The sequence below is a fragment of the Microcebus murinus genome, chromosome 1, assembly GCF_040939455.1.
Source record: "Microcebus murinus isolate Inina chromosome 1, M.murinus_Inina_mat1.0, whole genome shotgun sequence".
Taxonomy (NCBI): Eukaryota; Metazoa; Chordata; class Mammalia; order Primates; family Cheirogaleidae; genus Microcebus; species Microcebus murinus.
In genome coordinates, this window is record NC_134104.1 from 100041223 (window position 1) to 100060379 (window position 19157).

The 19157-nt window shown below is 44.0% G+C and overlaps 1 protein-coding gene across 8 annotated transcripts in view; it reads right to left on the reverse strand.

The window, feature by feature from the left end:
* Positions 1–19157, reverse strand: part of SCHIP1 (schwannomin interacting protein 1) — a 535265-nt gene that overhangs the window by 114378 nt on the left and 401730 nt on the right. For 2 of the 8 annotated variants that reach the window (XM_076004282.1, XM_076004301.1), the window contains exon 2: positions 10525–11172. In XM_076004282.1, coding sequence (XP_075860397.1) covers positions 10525–11172 — 648 coding nt within the window. Of the gene's footprint in view, positions 1–10485; positions 11173–11391; positions 11552–11698; positions 11906–19157 lie in introns of those variants that run through there. The other 6 variants (XM_020286145.2, XM_012782751.2, XM_076004298.1 and 3 more) reach the window with 5 other exon arrangements.

Below are 19157 nucleotides of genomic sequence, written 5' to 3' on the forward strand. Positions count from 1 at the left end.
ATCCAACAGATCACTGGTTACATAATTTAAGTGTTCAAAAATAAAATCCCAGTGGTCTACTCTCTTACTCCTACAGAACCAATTTTAGAGTGGAAACAAAAAGGACAGAGCACTTAGGATGCAGTTGCTCATAATAAAATGTCAGAGTAGGTCAAAATGGACCAAAAATTATGTAAGATTGCACAAAGAAAAAAACATCATCTGCAATTTTCATAAGCAGGCTAATTTTTAGCTACTGGTGCCATGAGGAGAAAAACAGGAGACTAAATTGGTTTTGAAACTATTTGCAAACATGTTATTTTTATGAGTGTAGATTAGACTTAGGTTCTTTCCTAAGAAGATACTGTAACAATTTCTCAGAGTTTCAGACCCTTCTTATTTTGGAAATAAGTTTAACACTGCTTTTTCTTTGGGTAGGGGACAGGGGTAAAAACTATTATGCTGGACTTGACATTAAAAATGCCCCAGCATTTCATAACACAGCAACCTTTCTGTTTTTGTTTTTATTTTTTAATACTCTAACCTCGATTCTAAATTTATGACACTGCCAGAGAGCTTAGGAGTTATGAGGAAATTACCTCATTCCCTTCAAACTTTTTCAGAAAGCAAAGTTCTCTCCATATATGGTAAACCAAGACAGAAGCAGAATCAAGTTAGTTTAGTATTAGTAGCTGCCGTGATTTTACTATTGTTTTGTTCTGGGCATGCCTACAACACGTCTGTGAGCAAGCAGAGGCGGGCACAGCTGGCTGGCCAAGGGGAGTCCCTGTCCTTATCTCTGCCACATCAAATGGTGCATGAGGGGTCCTGGCCACCAGAGGTGCCCTGTATTAGATGAACCATTTTCTTAGGGGCTTTGAATTGGCCAGGTAAACTGCTCAGGTAAACTGCTCAGGAGTGGAAGGAGAAACAGGCAGGCTGAAGACCATAGTGGGGAGACCCTTCAGGAGGAAGCAATGGGTGTGTGCTGCTGAGGGGCAACAACATGACTGGATGGGCTGTCAGTGCCCAGGGAGGCACTGACAGACAATCAGCAGCCTGGAGGTTTGGCCGGGAGGCTGTAGAGATGGTCCCTCTTCCCTAAGCATCCTGAGCGCCAGCCCCATCCACCTGAGGTCGATGGAGCATCAGCTGCCCCTGCACCTGGAAAAGCCCAATCCACACACTTTCCTGATGGAAGTTTTTCATAATATTTTGTAAAAAGCAACTCAGTGAATAACTAAGACATTTATTTCTACAAGAAAGAGTTCTGAGGGGATCAATCATCTCTCTTAGGACATGGGCAATAAAACCCTCTTGAACTGATGAATTTGCAGAAATCAGCTGCTGACTAATGCGCTGCTTCTTGTAATCCATAAAAATTGAAGCTTTTTATTTTTGGTATACTATAAGGAAGAAAGATCCACAAGTAACTTTCATGAACCATAAATGCTAAGAAGAGACTTTGAGAAGTGGAAGGAAAAAACAAGAAAATGATGAACATGATGTTATTGATGATGGATATGCTGAAGAGCTTATTCAATTACAAATAAATATAAAATGGGGAGAGATGCAGAGGTATCAGTAAAATGTATAGACACAAGTGGCAATTATTAGAAAATGTGATATACAAAACCAGACTGAAGCAATCCATAACTCTTTAGCTTCCAGTAAGTTTTGCTTTAATACAACCTTATGTCAGTTAGATGTAGAGAAAAAATAAGCTCACAAGTACTTTTTAAAAATCATCAACCTGAGGCTGAATGAACACTGGTTGAGCTAATTCCTATCACCTGGGCATTTCCTAGCCTGAACAATCATCTTCTGAATTACCTACATTTTATGGAGAATATACACAAAAGTAGGAAAAAAGTGAGAATACCTAAAATTATGCTAATATTGAAATATAGGTCAAGTGGAGAGAATAAATTTGGGTTAAGCATATTCTTGAATGAGAACAGATAAAAACAAGTAATAAAGATTGGTGATAGGATATGCTTGACATAATTATTTAATAAATACATAAGGAAAATATTCACAAAAGAGAAGCAGTAGCCAAAACCAAACCAAACAGAACAAAGGAACAAACCAAGAGCATCTGAAACAACAAGGTCTCTTCCAGATTCAAGAAGCAGAAAGGAGAGTGATTATTACAACTATCCTGGACATGACACCAAGAATTAGTGATGGTTCAGCCCTACAAATTTAACTGGGAAAGTTTCCCAGAAACATCATACAGGGGACATAAAAACCCAAACACATCTCCCTTTCCTTATGTCCATTTTTCTACCCTTCCTTTCACCAATATTCTAATTAAGCCAGGTATCCTTATTTAGACTAATTTATGGGCTACTCTGGAACCCCACAAATACCTTCCTTACTAGCCCTTTTATGGTTTTGTTATTTCCCCTTTTGGGGGGTAAAACTTTGTCTAAATAAAATACAAGCTGTCTCCACTTGTGGGTGAGTCACACAGAGAGATCTTCTCTTCCCTAGCTTTCCAAACCCAGGTACCTCTTCATAATCCTGACAGTCCCAAGATGGGCTTTGTAAATGGAAGTGCAATGCAGAAAGGTGACCCTGAACCCTAGCTACTTCCTCTCTGCCTCCTAGAAGTCAGGCAGCTCCTTGCAAAGTTCTCAAGTTCCAACCATCCCGGCCCCATAAAGGAGAGGACTGCATTCTACCCAGTGTAGGAAAGGAGGGAGGATAGCCAGGCAAAAGTGTCTATAGATGGAAAACGAGCAGTGAAGAAGTAAACTGTCATTTTGGGAGAGTACTGTTCTGTTTCTAGGAGAAATACACACAGAGATGGGCTGACATCTGAATGGAAGAAAGCAATTTTATAATTGTTCTGACCACATGGGTTTAATAAAATAAAAACAAACAATAAAATGAAAACTTTTCTATCAGTGATGAAAATTAGAATCTACTTCCAATTCTGGGAAACTCTTAAATGATGAGACCGGATATGTGCTCTAAATTAAATTTTGAAAACACTTTTTTTCCTTTCCTTTTCTTTTTCTTTTTTTTTTTTAAGGTGGCATTTACTAAAGAAGGGTTCATTAAAAGCAGGAATGAGGAGTCAAGTGACTTGAGACCAGGTCAGGCTTGTGCTGAGGAAGGTGGCTGAAGATGTGTATTTCAAAAGACTTCAGTTTCTTCCTTTGAAAATGGTGAGAGTTTAATGAAATGGCCTGCCAGAATCTTTCTATCTCTAAAATCCTATTACTTTTCTATTAAAAATGCTCAATTTCACAATTGACACTTAAATTTCTACAGAAGTTTAATGCAACGTAGTCTCCCAGTAAGTGACAGTGGAAAGAAGCCTCATTTGTTCTAATAGCTCAGGGAGCATAAAGCGGCTAAAGAAAAGCATTTGCAACATCCTTCCCATTAAAATACTTAGGACCAAATTTCAAAAGTAAGAAAACAAAACCATTCATGTCTTCAGGGGCACAGGTCCAAGAGTAAAAACAAATTTCTATTTTAAAATGCAAATGTAATGTCATAGAGTTTGGATAAGCTTTTAAGAAAAGCTGGAATTACTATTTTACCACTAATAAGAAAGTTCATAGTAGAGTAGTTGTGAGCAAATTAAAGACTTAAACAGAAAGGTTGGTACAAAATATATTAACCAACCAGGTAACAAACATACATAAATATATGGGGAATATATGGTATGTGTGTGTTTGAGGCGGAGGAAGGATTTACAATAGTAGGGTAGTTAAGAGACATACCCACAAGAAGATAATAGAGAATACAAGACAATGAGTGGTATGACGTCACTGAAAGAGTGTGGAACCAGAGTCAGATACTGACACGTCTGGCCTGAGTTTTGTCAGGTGTGTGAGACTTCAAGCAAGTCCCTGAACCTTGCTGGGTCTCAGTTTTCTCATCTCTAAAATGGGAATAATAATTGCCTTGTTCAATTTACAGGCTTGTCATGAGGATCAAATATGATAATGAACACAAAAACACTCAAAACTAGAAAGCCTTCTAAATTCTAAGTCGAAGTGGTAAACAAGTGGAATAAGAAGTTCAGAAGGAAGAGAGGCTGCTTAGAGCTGAGACGGTCAGGTAAAACTTCCCAGAGAGTTAGGGTCCTGAATGAGAGTGGGCCTTGGAGAAGTGCTGTGGCCCTGCCACTGCCCCAAGCGCTCATGCTGGGGCTTCCTGAGGGCGAAGTACTAGTGTGAGGAATGCCAGGCAAAAGGATCTGGAACTGAAAGGGCTGACAGAGCCAGAAAGGGATGGAGGAAGGTGACAGGGTGCCAGTGGTGAGACGTTCAAAGAGCTCAGTGAGTATGAAAAGAGAATATCTACATCCATTTTTCAGGTGTGTGCCCTGAAAATTTTCCTGAGAACTTCTTAAAGGTCCGCTATGTGAAAACTAATTGGTAGGCAAAGATTTCTTTTAATCCAACTATAACATTTTAAAAGTCTATTCTATAATGTTATGAACCATTCAATGGCAGCTTAAATGAACACACACATATGGAGCCAGAACTAATGGTATGTTTCCAATATTTTAAGAATTGTTCATCTGTGGTTTACCTGCAAACTGATTTTTAAAAAACCAGAGTATATGCTAATGGTCAGAGCTGCCTTTGCAGCTCTTAAACAAAAACCAACATAAATTAGAAAAGTAGAAGGAGGTGGGGTGGGTGAATTCACACCTAAAGGGTGCATGCACACTGTCTGGGGGACAGGCACGCATGTAGCCCCAACTTGGGTGGTGCAGAGGCAATTTACGTGACCAAAGCATTTGCACCCCTTAATATTCAGAAATTTAAAAAAAAGAAAAGTAGGCAAAGAACTTTTAATTATAGTACTAGACATTTCAAGGTAAAAGGCTGAAGCACATTATAAATACATTTATTTAGCCGTGGTAATTTTTGGTTATGGGTAAAAAAAAATTATCTTAACAGTGTCATGTACTGCTCTCTATCTAACAGGAATAAGTGATAGCTGCATTCCACATAGAATGTTTTCAATGCTGTGCCCCAGGCTGTAGAATCACACAACTTATTAAACTTATAAACCTTACTGTATTTTATAGGAATACTGAAGACTTCTTAATTCAGTCTATAAAAACAGGAGTTCATGTAATTTAAACATAGCCCAAGTATCTAAGGAAACAAACTGCTCAACCATTCAAGCTACTTTAGTAGTGTCATTGATGGGGAAGGAGTAACTGAGCTGTAATTCTTACGGAATAATGCACTGAAAATAACCTGTAATTAGTACCATTCTAGGAAGAAATGTAGGTAATTTAAAGTTTGCTACTAGCTAATAGTATAAACAAATAAAAAGACAAATTATTTTCAAGTACTTTGGAAGTAACTTCATCAGGAGAATTTGCTTTCAATTAACGTGTCAATTAAAATTACTCTTATCTTCTCATTAAATGAAAATGCACCTATTATGGACACTAAAAAATAATAAAACTGCACTTAAATTGTGTTGGGTCTACACCTAGAACTCTTCTGTAATTTAAAAATGATTCCTTTCCTTTTTGAAACAACAGGTGTAATGACTGGTTGGATGTAACATGTGACCTCCACTGCTTTCTTGTTCTTTTCTCTTGAGAAGGGAGCAGCCATCCCAGTCACCTGAAGAGACATGTCCTGGACAGCAGGGTATGGATGGAACACAGCAACTGGAAGCAGAGGAAGGCAAGAGTCTAGTCCAGGGGTGGGGAATCTGTCGCCTCAAGGCCACATGTGGCCCTTCAGATGTCCAAGTGTGGCCCCTTGACCAAATACAAACTTCACAGAACAAGTTAAAAGGATTTGTTCTGTAAAATTTGGATTCAGTCAAAAGGCCACACTCAAGTCAGTTACTTTAAGAGGGGCTATAGAAATGTAAAGTAGTATGTGTTTTGAAGACAGTCAGGCAGCTTCTCACACAGTTAAACATACACCCACTATGTGGTCCAGCCATTCCACTTCTAGGTATGTACTTAAGAGAAATAAAAGTGTATATCCACACAAATATTCACTACCTTGATTTTGGTGATGGTTTCACAGGTGTGTCAAAACTCATACATATGTCACACATACAACTCATAGATGTCAAAACTCATCCAATTGTATGTTTTAAATATGTACAGTTAATTTACCTATTATACCTTAATAAAGCTATTTTTTAAAGAAAAGAGTTGAAAGGAGAAAACAAATGGGGCTGAGTTTTCAGAGACACAGAGACCCGCTAAGATATGAAGGACCATACACCATGAAAGAGAGGAACTCTCATGAAAAAACATGGAGAAAAATAGGTGAAATTATATTTCATTGAAGAGGAGGAGTACATTGAGGCAGTGGTCCCTCCGTCCCACTTAGCGATGGGTCCAGGAAGTCCCTTGAGTAGAAGGAAGAGTGCTGCAATGATACACTGAAGTCCTAGACAAGTAGGAGAACAGGGAAAGCCGACTGCTGGGGGCCTGCTCCCAGAAGAGGGAAAACTGAAGAGAAGCTCCTGGCTTCCCTCAGGATTGTCCAGGACAGTGCACCACAGTCACAGGAAATAAGGATTTAGGATGAACTTATGTGAGAATTTACGTGAGCAGAACTCCTAACCTGACATCGAAAGCACCAACACCCACCACACTTTGCTCCATGTATGGCCCTTGGGTTTACCAAGAGTGCTCACACACAGGAGGTGATCTGGATCCAGGGCAGGAGTGTGAGAAACACAGACACCAGAGGAGCAGGAGCTGCCCAACTGGAGGGGCACTTCTGGCAGTAGTTCAGATCTTTGGATAGAACCCCAACCCTCCCCACATACATCAAGCACGTATTTGTAGCAGGTACAATGGAGCTACTGGGGATGTGGCAGTGGAACAATGCACACTTATTGCCCCCAGCTGCGGGCATCAAGGCAGAGGGTTGGGCCACAAGGGAAGACAGGTGTCATGAAGCCCCAGCTCTGAGACGGAGCAGGGAGTACAGTCTCCACAGTGCTTCCCCCAGGACTCCTCAGGCTCCTCTCTGTGCTAACACCAAAGACAGTTCCTGTCAGCGTCGTCCAAGGTCGTCCCCCTCGGCAGCCACCAAGGGAGAGATTAGCTGTTTAAACCCATCATAGAGTAAATGTCAGGGCTGGGTTTTAAATCCCGCCTAAACACATCGTGCTTTTAAATTTACCCCTAAATCTTCCCTGGATTAGGGACATCTGATTGTCAACACATTTTGGAGACCTTGGTCTGCCTTTTGAATGTCTCACTGCAGCTGAGAGGAAGGCAGGCGCTCTGGATGGGAGTGCACGGACAGGGATTCTGTAACTACTCTGCTCTGCAGGACTCAACGTGATGCCATCAAAACAAAGCAAAACCCTGTCTGTGAGAAGAGGCTCATGGGTAACAGAATTTTGATTGTCTCTCAGTTTACTTCTGTCATTGATTCTAGGGAAGTGCAACAAGGAATGTGTCATTAGGAAACCTTTTAAGTTTCAAAGAGATAGGAACTTCTTCTTTTCCTTTTATTTCAAATTATTTTAAGTGTTAAAAGGAGAAAAACCTAGTCCGGTGTCAGAAGAAAGGAAATCCCTTTCACATGTTTTTCACTAGGACCTTACACAATTCATTTAACTTCTCTGGGCCCCTCAATTTTCTCACCTGTAAGATGAGGGAGTTGGATTAAGTCTGGGGTATGTGAGTCTTATAAACACTTCATTCAGTATGTCAGAACCTACTAAATCCCAGGCACTAGGTTACAGCAATTAAAAGAGAGGCAAGAACCCTGCACTCACTCCCACCCAGACTGCAGAGACACCAAAAATAAAGTAGAACTAAATAAGATCATGTCACTAAGCAAACACCACACTAGGAGTGCTGGGTGGGTGGGTTGGGGGAGTGCTGTTACTTTACTTTAGCAAGGGTGGTCCCAGACTGCCTCTCTGAGTTGGTGAGAGCTGAGCTTAGTCTGCAATGACCAGAAGGAACCAGATACTTGTTTCCAAGTTGAGGCAACAGCAAGGGCAAAAGTTCTGAGTTGGGAATGAGCTTATTTGGTGAAGAGAACCTATCTCTCTTTTTCATTTTATACCCCTTCATCTAGTGGTGTGTATTAATGCCATTTAAATGTATTTATACACAACATTTTAAAGAGCAGCAAAAAATATTTGATTTAAACAAGTCCTTCAAGACAGGCCTTCTATAGAACTCTTTGTTCTTCTCAGGTTTCTGTCCTCATGGTCATAAATTCTCTCACTTATTCCTCGCAGCACTAAACAGGATTTAAATAAGGGTTCGTCAGTCTTTTATAACAGCAACCCATAGTGAGAAACAAATTTTTTAGTGTGACTCAGTGCACATACAAAACTGAAACGAAAGTTTTAAAAATCACCAACCTTACTATGACTATCTGCAATACACTATAGTATATTCTATTTCACTTTTTTAAATGCTTAGATGATTTCATGAGTAACACACAGTTTGAAAAACACTATTCTAAACCAATACTGACTAGTAATTTCATTCAAACACAAAACAAAATATGGAAAAATTCAAGATTAACCTCAAAGGCTATCTCCTCCTCCCTTTTTTCTGTACACGTACTTTCTTTAAAACAATGAAATCTAAATTTCTCTGTGTGACTTGTGGAGGAAGTGAGGAGAAGGGACATTTTTAGGAGAGGTGGGGGGGGGTAAAGGAAAGAAATGCAAATATGCAAACTGTTCACCAGGTCAGCAGACACTGGTTTCAAAGAATGCCCCAAGAAGGAAAGATTCCCAAAGTCTTCACAATAACCAGAAGAGAAGGTGTGTGCAAGTGTTGGGGGTAGCCAGGTGGGGATGTTAGATAAGCCATTACATTTCAGTTCCTGGACGGAAGGCACACCTCCCCATACCAGAATTCCAGCCCCATGTGGACAGATATATAACTACAGCATTGAAATTATACCTGGCAAATAGCACATAACACATGGGCACTCAATAAAATTTTGTTTCATAACTTTTGAATAATGGAGCTCACTGTCACCATTAAACCCAAACTTTGCATGTATACCAAAATATTATATTTTCCTGGAATGTATAAATGTCCTGCAGTAGTAAATGAACCTCTTGCTTATTTTCAAGTCATTGTTCAAGTCCAGGGAGCTAATGAGGGATTATTCTCAAGCGCTAAGTGGGAAGAAGATGTTTTCTATTGCAAGTTACAAGAGATAGCTGTACTTGGCTGTAACAGAAAGAACCAGTGTCTGTTAGTGGCCATGGTAAAGTCCTAAACAGCTGGGATTACAAAGGGCATGTTAATTTAATAGGTAGTTTCCCAAGGGATACTAACCAGTGGGTTCTGTCAGCCAAGGGCTCTCTCTGATAGAAATCATGCCAATTTCTCTATGAAACACAGTTATCATCCTCACCCCTAAAGTCAGAGGTGCATGCACCCAATTTTCAGTAAACCCCAGGCCTTGGAGTCTGAAAAATTACACCTACAAGGCAAGTATTTTCCCACCTGCCACGCAGCTGCCACACATAGAAAGCAGTTCATCTAAACTGTGCCCTTCAGCCCTATTTAGGGATATCATTAATGATTTTAAATTACAACTGTTGCTCTATCTCAAAACAGTGATAAATTGAGGGGGGGCTACACGCATGATGTTTTTCTTTTAAGTCATTTATCTGCTCTTCTCTCAGGGGCAAAGAAGATGTTGAGACAAGTGTGAACCTGCCAGAGCTTCTTATAATAGATGCAGTCCTCCTTCCTTCCCTCCCTCCTTTCCACTCCTGCACCCCTCCCTGTCTGGCTTTCCTGAACAGAGGCAGTAGCCTCCGGTAAAGAACTGCAAGGGGCTCAATATCAAAACAAGGAGGGATTCACGCAAAAGGGAGTGAGTTCGGCAACCAAGACAAGAACCCCTTCCTCCTACTGGTAGGTCCATTCACCTCCTTCCCCCTAGCTCAACAATAGCTAGGGTTTCAGAAAGGAAGAAAGTCTTACAGGAAGGAGAGCAACCTCTCCAAATACAGGAGCATCCGCTTAACGCAAGATGGAAAAAAACCCGCTGCCAGACCGGAGGTGTGGGCAGGCGAATGTGTGCGTGTGCACAGGGACAGCCTATATATGGAGAGACATTAGTGGCAAGCAGAGAAGACTCACCACGATTGACAAAGCCACAACTATTACAATTGAAAATAGCCCCCGCAGGCACCGACTTTAGTGCCAGAGTCTCCCTGGATTTATTTTCAGGCAAGTGACTCACAACCTTGTCTCCATAAGTAATTCCATCAAAATGAGTCGCCAGTTCCACTAACCCGACTTTCCGCTGCCCTCTGGCTGCTCCTCCCTCTTCTCCGCCCATCCTGGAAACCCAGACAGCTCACAGACCGAGCAACCGTACCCCAGGGGAGCAGAAGGCAGGCTCTCCGACCCGGCCCCCACCCTCGGGGAAGGATGAATGGGGCCGCAGGCTGGCGGGAGCGCGGGGAGGGGGCGTGCGGGCTGTGCGCGGGGTGTGTACGCGTGTGTGCGCGCGTGGGCACGCACCCCGGCCAACTTACGGAGGTGGAGTTGGTCCTCGCCTGGCCCTGGTTCCGTACCTCCTGCTCCCGGAACTGCAGCCCCGCCAGATGCTTCTCCAGTGCCTCCCAGTCCATAGGGGGCATCGGGGGCTCTTCGGGGACGCACGTCCTGCTGTCTGGGGGCTGAAGGCAGAGGCCCCCAGCTGCCGGGCACCGGCCACCTCGCCAGGCTCCAGCAGGCTGGGGCTTCTGGATCGCCCGGCGGGAGCCCCGGGAACTGTTCGGCCGGCCAGCCACCACCACGTTGCCATTGTGCCTGAGGTCCTGGGGGTCGTGCGTGTGGAGGTTGCCATTGGGCACCGGGGGCGGCATGGCGGTGGTGGCGCTCCTGCCCCCGCCACCGCCGGGCCTGGCGTTTACGTCCCCCGGCTCCCGGGCCGGACAGCGGTCATCCCGGTACCCTTGCTCGTCGCGCTCGTCCTCCTCTTCCTCCTCCTCCCCGTCCTCCTCCGGAGCCCACTCATCAATCACCTTCTTCTGGTAGACCGGGAAGGGCTCCTCATAGTCCTCCAGGGCAGACACCAAGTCCAGGCTGCCCCCCGGTGACGACGAGGACTTGCACTCGGAGCAAGGGGTCACTTTCGTGGAGTTGGACTGCGAACTGGCGCGGCTGCTGCTGCTGCTGCCGGCGTCACTGCCTAGATCCATCCCATCCTCTCGGTAATCCTGGGGGGAGGAGGCAGAGAGAGTGAGCCGCCGGGCCGAGCCTGCTCCGGCCGCCCGCCGCTCGCCGCGAATGCCCGGGCCGAGTGCCCCGCGCCCCGCGCCCGCCTGGTCCCGCGTGCGCCCCCCAAGGAGGACTGGGGGCGAGAGCAAGCACCAGCCTGAGGCTTCCCTTATGCCCCCCATCCGCTCCCACAACCCGATTTCCTGCCGGTAACTAACCCTCAAATTAGCAAAGGGGTGCCCAGCCACCAGCGCGCACACTTTTCGTTCGAGGGGCCCGGGGCGCGCGCAGACTTTGTTTTAACCATTTTGCACCAGGCGCACCTCTTTACCCCGCCCCAAGGATTCTCGGAGAACCAGACACTTTCCCAGAGAATTATAATTCCCTGGGGGCGGGAACTGAGAAAAGGGTGGGCGGCTACTAATTTCGCACCACGCTCTGCGCGCGGAGACCACCCCCCACCCGGCTCCGCCCCGCCCCTTCCCCGCCGGCGGCCGGGAGCCGGGTCCGCGAGCTGAGCTTTACTTTCTAAGGAATCGCTGGCAGTCGGAGGTCTCACTCCCGCCTCCGCGCCTTCCGGGCCGGCCCCTCCTCCGGCTCGCAGGAAGGCTCGGGGTGGGGGGCGCTCTCGGCCCGCGCCGGGCAGGGTGGCCCCCCGCCTCCCCCAAAGGTGTGCCTGGCGGGGGCGCCGGCGGTGACTGCGAGCGCCGCCGCCGCCCATTGGGAGGGAGGACGCGCCCTACTGGCGGCGCAGCCGGTCCCGCCGCCGAGCATGCCCAGAGGCTGCCGGGCGCGGCACAGTCCGCAGTCCCGGCTTTCGCGGCAGCCGGCTGGAGACCGAGGCCGGGCTATGATGGGGCTCGAGAAGCCGGGGAAAGGCCCGAAAGAAGGGAGTACTGGGCGTTAGGGGCGCAGACCCAGCGAATTAGGAAGGGCGGTTCCCCGGGGACACTAGTGTGTTTTCACCCCCAGGCACTTGTATTTCCTGGGCGCGCCTCAAGCCCTCACTGCGGGACTCGTTACCCCACCGAAGCCTCCCGGCACCCCGAAACACGGGCCTGGCCCTCCTAATCACGCGGAAGTTCCCGAGTGACCCCGTGAAGGACCTGCCTCCCCTCGCACTCGCACATACACAAGCCCATGTGGGAGCCCAAGTGACGTGTGCTCGGCGGTCATGTACCATCATTTCCCTTCCACCTTCCTCCTCACCGCTTCCTCTCCCTCCACCGCCCAGCTCCAGTCGCCTCGCCACCGCGGCATCGCCTTCCAAGTTCAGGCTGTGGGTGGAACCTGTTGCTTTAGCTCACGTTTCCTTCCCCCTGCGGGCTGCATGCTGAGGATGACCTCAGCGAGGTGTGCGTTTGGGGAACGGACGGGAAGTGTGAGAAGGGACTGAGGCGGGGAAGTTGGGGGGGGCATCTGTTCTAAAGGTTTGGGCGAGCCTCCGAAGACCCCTTCCGCCACCTCCAATAAAAGAGATATTAAAGGAGGGAAAGAGGCAGCTGTCAGGTGATGGTGCCCTAGACACAGTCACTGGCTTTGCTTCCAAAATTTTAAGGGAAACTGAGTCAAAGAAATCCATGCTGGGTTTTTCAAAAACATACAGGGGCTGCCTGAGTCTGGCAGCTCATCTTCTTAGGAAGAATGTTTGATGTAATGAAAAATAACAACATTAGATGGGTCACAGAGCACCTCCTAAAGATTTCCTATGAACCATCCGTTCTGACCTGTAAGAACCGGAAGCTAGGAAATGTCCTCCTCTCTGTGCTGATTGTGAAAAATAGCAATTTTACAACAAATTGGGGGAAACCAGTTTCCCTGAACTTCCAGATTTGAGCCTGTTACTAATTATTACCAGTGAATTCAGCCCTGGACCAAGTGACTTCCCTGGCATGGCACAGTCCAGATGGAGGAAGGAGGAATGCTTGGAATTCTTAAGTAGGGAGTGGCTGCCACCCTGACAATTCTTCTGGGCCCTAATAGGGACTCAGTGCAGAGACCCTTTGTTCAAGTGATTTCTGTGAAGCATGACTCTTTCCTCTTTTAGGTAGGCCTGAGCCAGGGAAGATAAGCTAACCTTTTAACTTGTCTGGAAGCAGCAACCTTATGAATAACAGGAAAAGGGGCCTTCTGGTTTGGCCAGCTCTCTTCTGTAAAACGGGACTGATTATGACTTGAAATGTCTTTTACGGTAACATCTGTAAACAGCCTGCCTCATGCTCCAAATATGGTTTGACTTTGAGATGGCTTTGGAGCCCTGGCTGCTGCTCTGGTGGGTGGAGGTGGTCATGTGGAGTGTTCAAAATGTGGGTAGGAAGCATCGGTGTACTGGCAACCAGGTAGCTGTTTTTCAGATCACCATGTGACTGGTAAGGCTTAGGTCACAAAATGCTCCCTTCTCTGTGGCAGGGCCCAGGCAGACAGATAAGTGTCAATCATCTGGGATGATGAGGGAGAGTTGTGGTCTCAGTCCAATTTTTAAACATTAGAGCCTCCTCAGCCACCCACCCAGACTCCCTCCTAGGCTCTGGGCTCATCCCCCTGCTGCCCAGATGGTCCATGTTCAGGGAATGCAAAATAAGGCCTAAGAAAAACATTTGGCAAGGTAAACCCACTGCCAAAAATGCATGGTATTTCAAAGCCAATTATAAACATCTTTGAATTATCTGTACTTTTAAATTATTTTCTGACCAGATATTCTGGATCAGATGGGAAAGTATCAGGTTCCCTTTTTTCTTTTCATACAAGGTGCCTGGCTAGCCCAGGTTCCATTCTGTTTCCAGCTTTCCATCTCCTGCCAAGAACACTCCCACTTTGGAACAGGAAGCTCTGCTAACTCCTAGGCCCAGCAGCAGTCTGCAGATATGTCCAGCAGGATGGAGAGGTGATTTGCAAAGTGATTGAAAGGTCCCGTCTTCCTGTTTACAGGAATGTTCCCTCCAAACTTAGATTTGTCCTCTGAAACATTTGTAAATTAGACATCAGAGATGTGGGACAAGTAGTAGTCATCCCAGATCCCTCTGGCTCCAGCACCTCCCCCATCAATCACCAAGTCCTGTCAATTCTACCTAAGTACAGAGTCCCTCTCAAATATCCACTTCTCCTAGCCCCAGTCTAGGCCACTGTATCCTGAAGGTACTAAATACTTTCTAACTGATCCCTGCTCATTCTTCTCATGCAGTCAGAATGGCTTTACTAAAATGCAGATCAGAACAAATCTTTTCCCTTGCTTCATTACCCACCCCCTCTTGCCACTCCTGGTTGCATTTTTTTTTTTTTTTTTTTTCAAAGTAGAGACAGGGACTCCCTCTGTAACCCAGGCTGGAGTGAAATAATGCAATCATAGATCACTGCAGCCTAGAACTTCTGGCCTCAAGAGATCTTCCTTCCCCTTAACCTTCAGAAGTAGCTAGGACTACAGAAGTAGTCCTAGCTATGTACCTACTAGTAGTAGGTATATACCACCATGCCTGACTAATTTTTTATTTTTGTAGAGATGGAGTCTTGCTATGTTGCCCAGACTGGTCTTGAACTCCTGGCCTTAAGTGATCCACCTGCCTCAGCCTCTCAAAGTGCTGGGATTACAGGCATGGGTAACCATGCCCAGCCCTCATTGCTCTTAAAGGAACTACTTCTTTCACCCAACTCCAACTTCTCCCTTTTGGTAAATTTTTACTCATCCTTTAAGACTCAGTTTAAATGTCACCTTCTCCTGGAAGGCTTGCCTGATTCTCTGTACCTGCCCTGCTGGGTTCAGGTGACCTTCCCGTGTCCATGACACACACGGTATTAAAGCTTCTGTTTAGTTGCTTATCTTTTCTGCTAGACTCATGGTAAGAAATACATCTTATAACAAGACCTTGGGCACACATACATCTAAAAATATATGTAACTGAAAGAAAGTTCCATAAAAGTCTTATTTCGTAAAGTCCTATTTTAACTCATTTAAAACAAAATCTGATCAGACCTTATTACATTGACTTCACAACCCTTCAGTGAGTCAGGTCTCCTAGTGTGAAAAACTACTCTAAATTCCTGGAAGGGAGGGACCATTTCTTTCATTCATGGTAACTGGAATAGAATAAGAACTTAATGGATACTTGTTGCTGCGATTATTAACAATATTTAATTCATATAATCCTCCAAAACACTATGAAAAAACTATTATTATCTCCATTTGCAGATGAGGAGGCTGAGGACAGTAAGGTTAAATAACTTGCCCAATGTCAAAAAACTGGTAAGATAGGTGGCAGGGTCAGGATTTGAACGTAGGTAGTTTGGATTCAGAATTCTTGCTCCTAGTGACTCAGCTAAAAGTTCAGTATCCCTTGATCCAGCTGCATATGGATGAATTTACTAAGCAAAAATGTCAGAAAGGGTCTTGTTGCAGCAACTTCAAACTAGATCTCAGTCTCCTGCCCTGGAGAGGCTCCTTGGGCAGCATTTATGTCTATGCAGTGAAGAAGGCAGCTGGCAAGAGCAGCTGTTCTCTTTTGCTCACATGTGCTCGACCTCCTCAACTGCCTATAAGTTCAGCAATACGCAGTAAGTTGGGAGATTTAATTGTGTGAAGGAAGAGTATAGACAAATCAGAAAATGAAATTTCACGTTGTTATGAACTACATGCCTATAAGTTCTGCTCAAAGCAAATTTTTAAAGAAGGAAGCCACTATGAGTTTGGGGTATCTGTTTTGTCATTGATGGGAAACTGTCTAGATCAATACTCGAAGGTAGAAGTAAGATCATATTCCTGAGGGGTCAGTGCTATTTATAGCACTTTAATCTGTAAAGGCAACATTTGAGAAAGGACATGATTGAAATATTTAAGTTGTAAAGAGTATGAATAAGTGGGGAAAAGATTTATTTGTAAAATTCCCAAACTAATTCTGAAATTATTGGCCTTAACACTGAACCTAAAGTTGTGGCATTTAGAGTAATAAAGAAATGGCTGGCAAAAGGTTTGTATTTCATCTTTATTACGTGAATTACATGCAAGTCACATGCAGCACACAGATGTTCTCCTGTTTCATCACCTGAATGTAACTACAGGGAGATATTTAACAGCACTGTGGGATGAAGTGTCCTGCACATAGAACATCTGTTCTTTGTTGCTGGCTCTGTCTCTAACCAACTTTATGACCACTGTTTCCTCATGAAGGGGGCTGGACAGCATGATCACAGTGTTTGGCAAATAATAAGAATTAATTGAATGAATGAATGAATGAACTAAAAGGCTTCTTCTAGCTTGAAAAATCTATGGATGTCATCCTAGAAACTACAGAAAATGTAGTATAAAAATATCTCTGAATCTTTTCATCACCTTCCTTGTTGGGAGATATAAAGTTGATTCCTCCACTAATTAAAAAACAAGGTCTATCTCCATTAGGCAAGTTGGCTATCTTGGGTGCATGGTATTTCTTCATTATTTCTATAGAGCCAATGAGTTAATCTTAACTTAATGAGTCTTTATGTTTAGATATTTTAGAGATGGATCCCATATACACCTGAAAATGATTTTCTTTTCTCCTTCACTTACAGAGAGATACTTTAATTTAAAAATTCCCTTTAAAAATATTAACATCTTAAATTTTTTTATTCTCTCCCAAACCATTAGATTGTATTTACTTTCTACATTTTCCTCAATAAAAATGAAATGGCAATACATAGGCAAAATCACACTTAAAAGATAGCTCCAGTGACCTATTTTCCAAACCTGAAACCAGGACACCTGGCTTGACAAATACTATAGTGCTTACAGAAACGAGGTGAATGTATGTTTGAAAGGAAGATTATCCTGAACGATCTGTAGGTATTGGCAAATGAAGCAACCCTAACTGCGTCAGGGGGATAGTGTCTTTATAAGCAAAAAGCCACAAAGAGGGTGTCAGTCAGGACCTCAGCATATGGCTACACAGACTGTACCCTGTACAGTGCCAGGATTGTGAACTGCACAACAGGTCCCTGCCAGGAGGAGCCATTTGGCACTGTTCGCACATGTGAATGGTGCGCTCTGGAGTTGTGCAGTGAGCAATCTGCACAACAGTACACAGAGTCTCTGTGGGAATTCCATTGGTAGGAAATTTGCTCTCTTGACAAGATTGGAAGAGGAAGCCTGCTGTTCTTTTCTTAATAATGTCATACCTCAGATTGGATGGCCATGACAAAAATTCAACTATCTAAACTCTCGAAGTCTTCCTTTTACCAGAAGTTGTCTGTTATTATATTCTACTTTCCTTAAGGTGCTAGCAATTCTTGAAAATGCAAGTCTGTAACCATTCTGGATTTATTTTTTGAGCTCCATTGAAGGGTATAAATTATATAAAAGGGCATTTAGAAAAATATGGAGAAGTTTGTAGACAAACTGCAAGAGCTCAGAAAGCATCATAAGTGATAGATGTGGAAGCCCATGTACACATGACCCCAATAGAAGATGAACTGCCTCAGAAATTGCTTGCCTGGTACTTTGATGGTTATGCTTATCAGAGAGGAACATCCCCACAAGAGGCTCTGGAAAGTGAAAACTCTGTTTTGGTCACTTCTTGACATAACTTTGGAAGCATTATAACATCAGAAAATAGCTGCTGGCATTGTCAGTACAATGTAAGCAGGAGGAACGGAGGCAGTTTGGTGGAACAAGAGAAAACTCTTCCAAGAGACTTGGCTCTGTCTCAGAATGGCTTTGTGTTTATGGGCAAGGCAGTCCCTGCAGCTCCCTGGGCCATTTCCCTCATCATGAAAGGAGAGTTGGATGAAATTATCTCAGCCTTAGAAACTGCTGAAGTTTCATGGATTGTAACTCAGATGCCTCAAGAGCCAGGCAGGTGAGGTAACTGAGTGAAGAGGGCACCAGGAGTGACGGGGGTACCAGGGCTGAGTCATTGGGTTACTGAACAACACAGCACAAAGGCATCCAAATTAAATTTAAAAAAAAAAAGCAGGTTTCATCCTCAATTCATCCCTGGACTTCTGCCATTGGACTTCTGCTATTAGCTCTAGATCCCCAGAGTTCTAAGTCTGCATGAAAATGAGAGTTAGGGAGACCACATCTTGGCTTGTACAGGTGGTCTTGCTTTATATCTGTTGTCCTGGTAAAATTATCAATGGTGCCCTCCTTCACTCTCAAAAGTGTCCCAGTTTAAATGATAAATTATATGGTCAACCAAGGTAAGGGACAATCATACGTGACTACACATAGACCTTAGGGAGCAGGTTCATTTATTCAAATCTACCCAAACCTTCGGATGAAATTAAGTAGATTTGGTGGCATTGTTCTATAGTAGAAAGATAATTAATCTAAATAAACTTCTAAAATATCCCAATAAATGGTTCAATAAAAGTATATCATGAATTTTAAAATCACAGAAAACATATGAGAGGTTGTCAATATGTGAAAAATGTTGAAATTCACTAGTAATGAAAGAATTGCAACTTCAATAATAATGAGATAACATTTTGCCTGCCAAAGTATCTAAAAATTATTTAAAACTATAATACTCAGTGTCAGGATAGATGTGATCAAAGGAGCACCCTCATATACTGTTGGTAGGTTTATAAATCAGTTGATGCATACTTTCTAGAATGCTATTTGATAACACATTTTAGAAGACTTTGTGAAGTTTACACCCCAGGACATGTTATTAATTCAACATATATTTATAGAGTATCTATGACCTGCCAGGCATTGGGGAATAAAGTGGCTAAAGAGACAAATGCTATTTGCCCAAAATGGAACTTTAGTCCAGTGAAGAAACAGACATTACAGGGAAATATTACACAATTTAAATTGCAATTTGTAAGATGTACCCAAAAAGTAGACTAATATGCTGAGAGAGCATGTAGGTAGCAGTTGCTGTATATTGGGGGAGGGATCAGGAAATGAGTTGACCAGCTAAAGATAGAGGGAAGGGTGTCACAGGCAGAGGGAACAGCTGGAATAAAGAAAGGTTTCAAGGCTGGAAGAAGCTTAGCACACTGGAAGGAAACC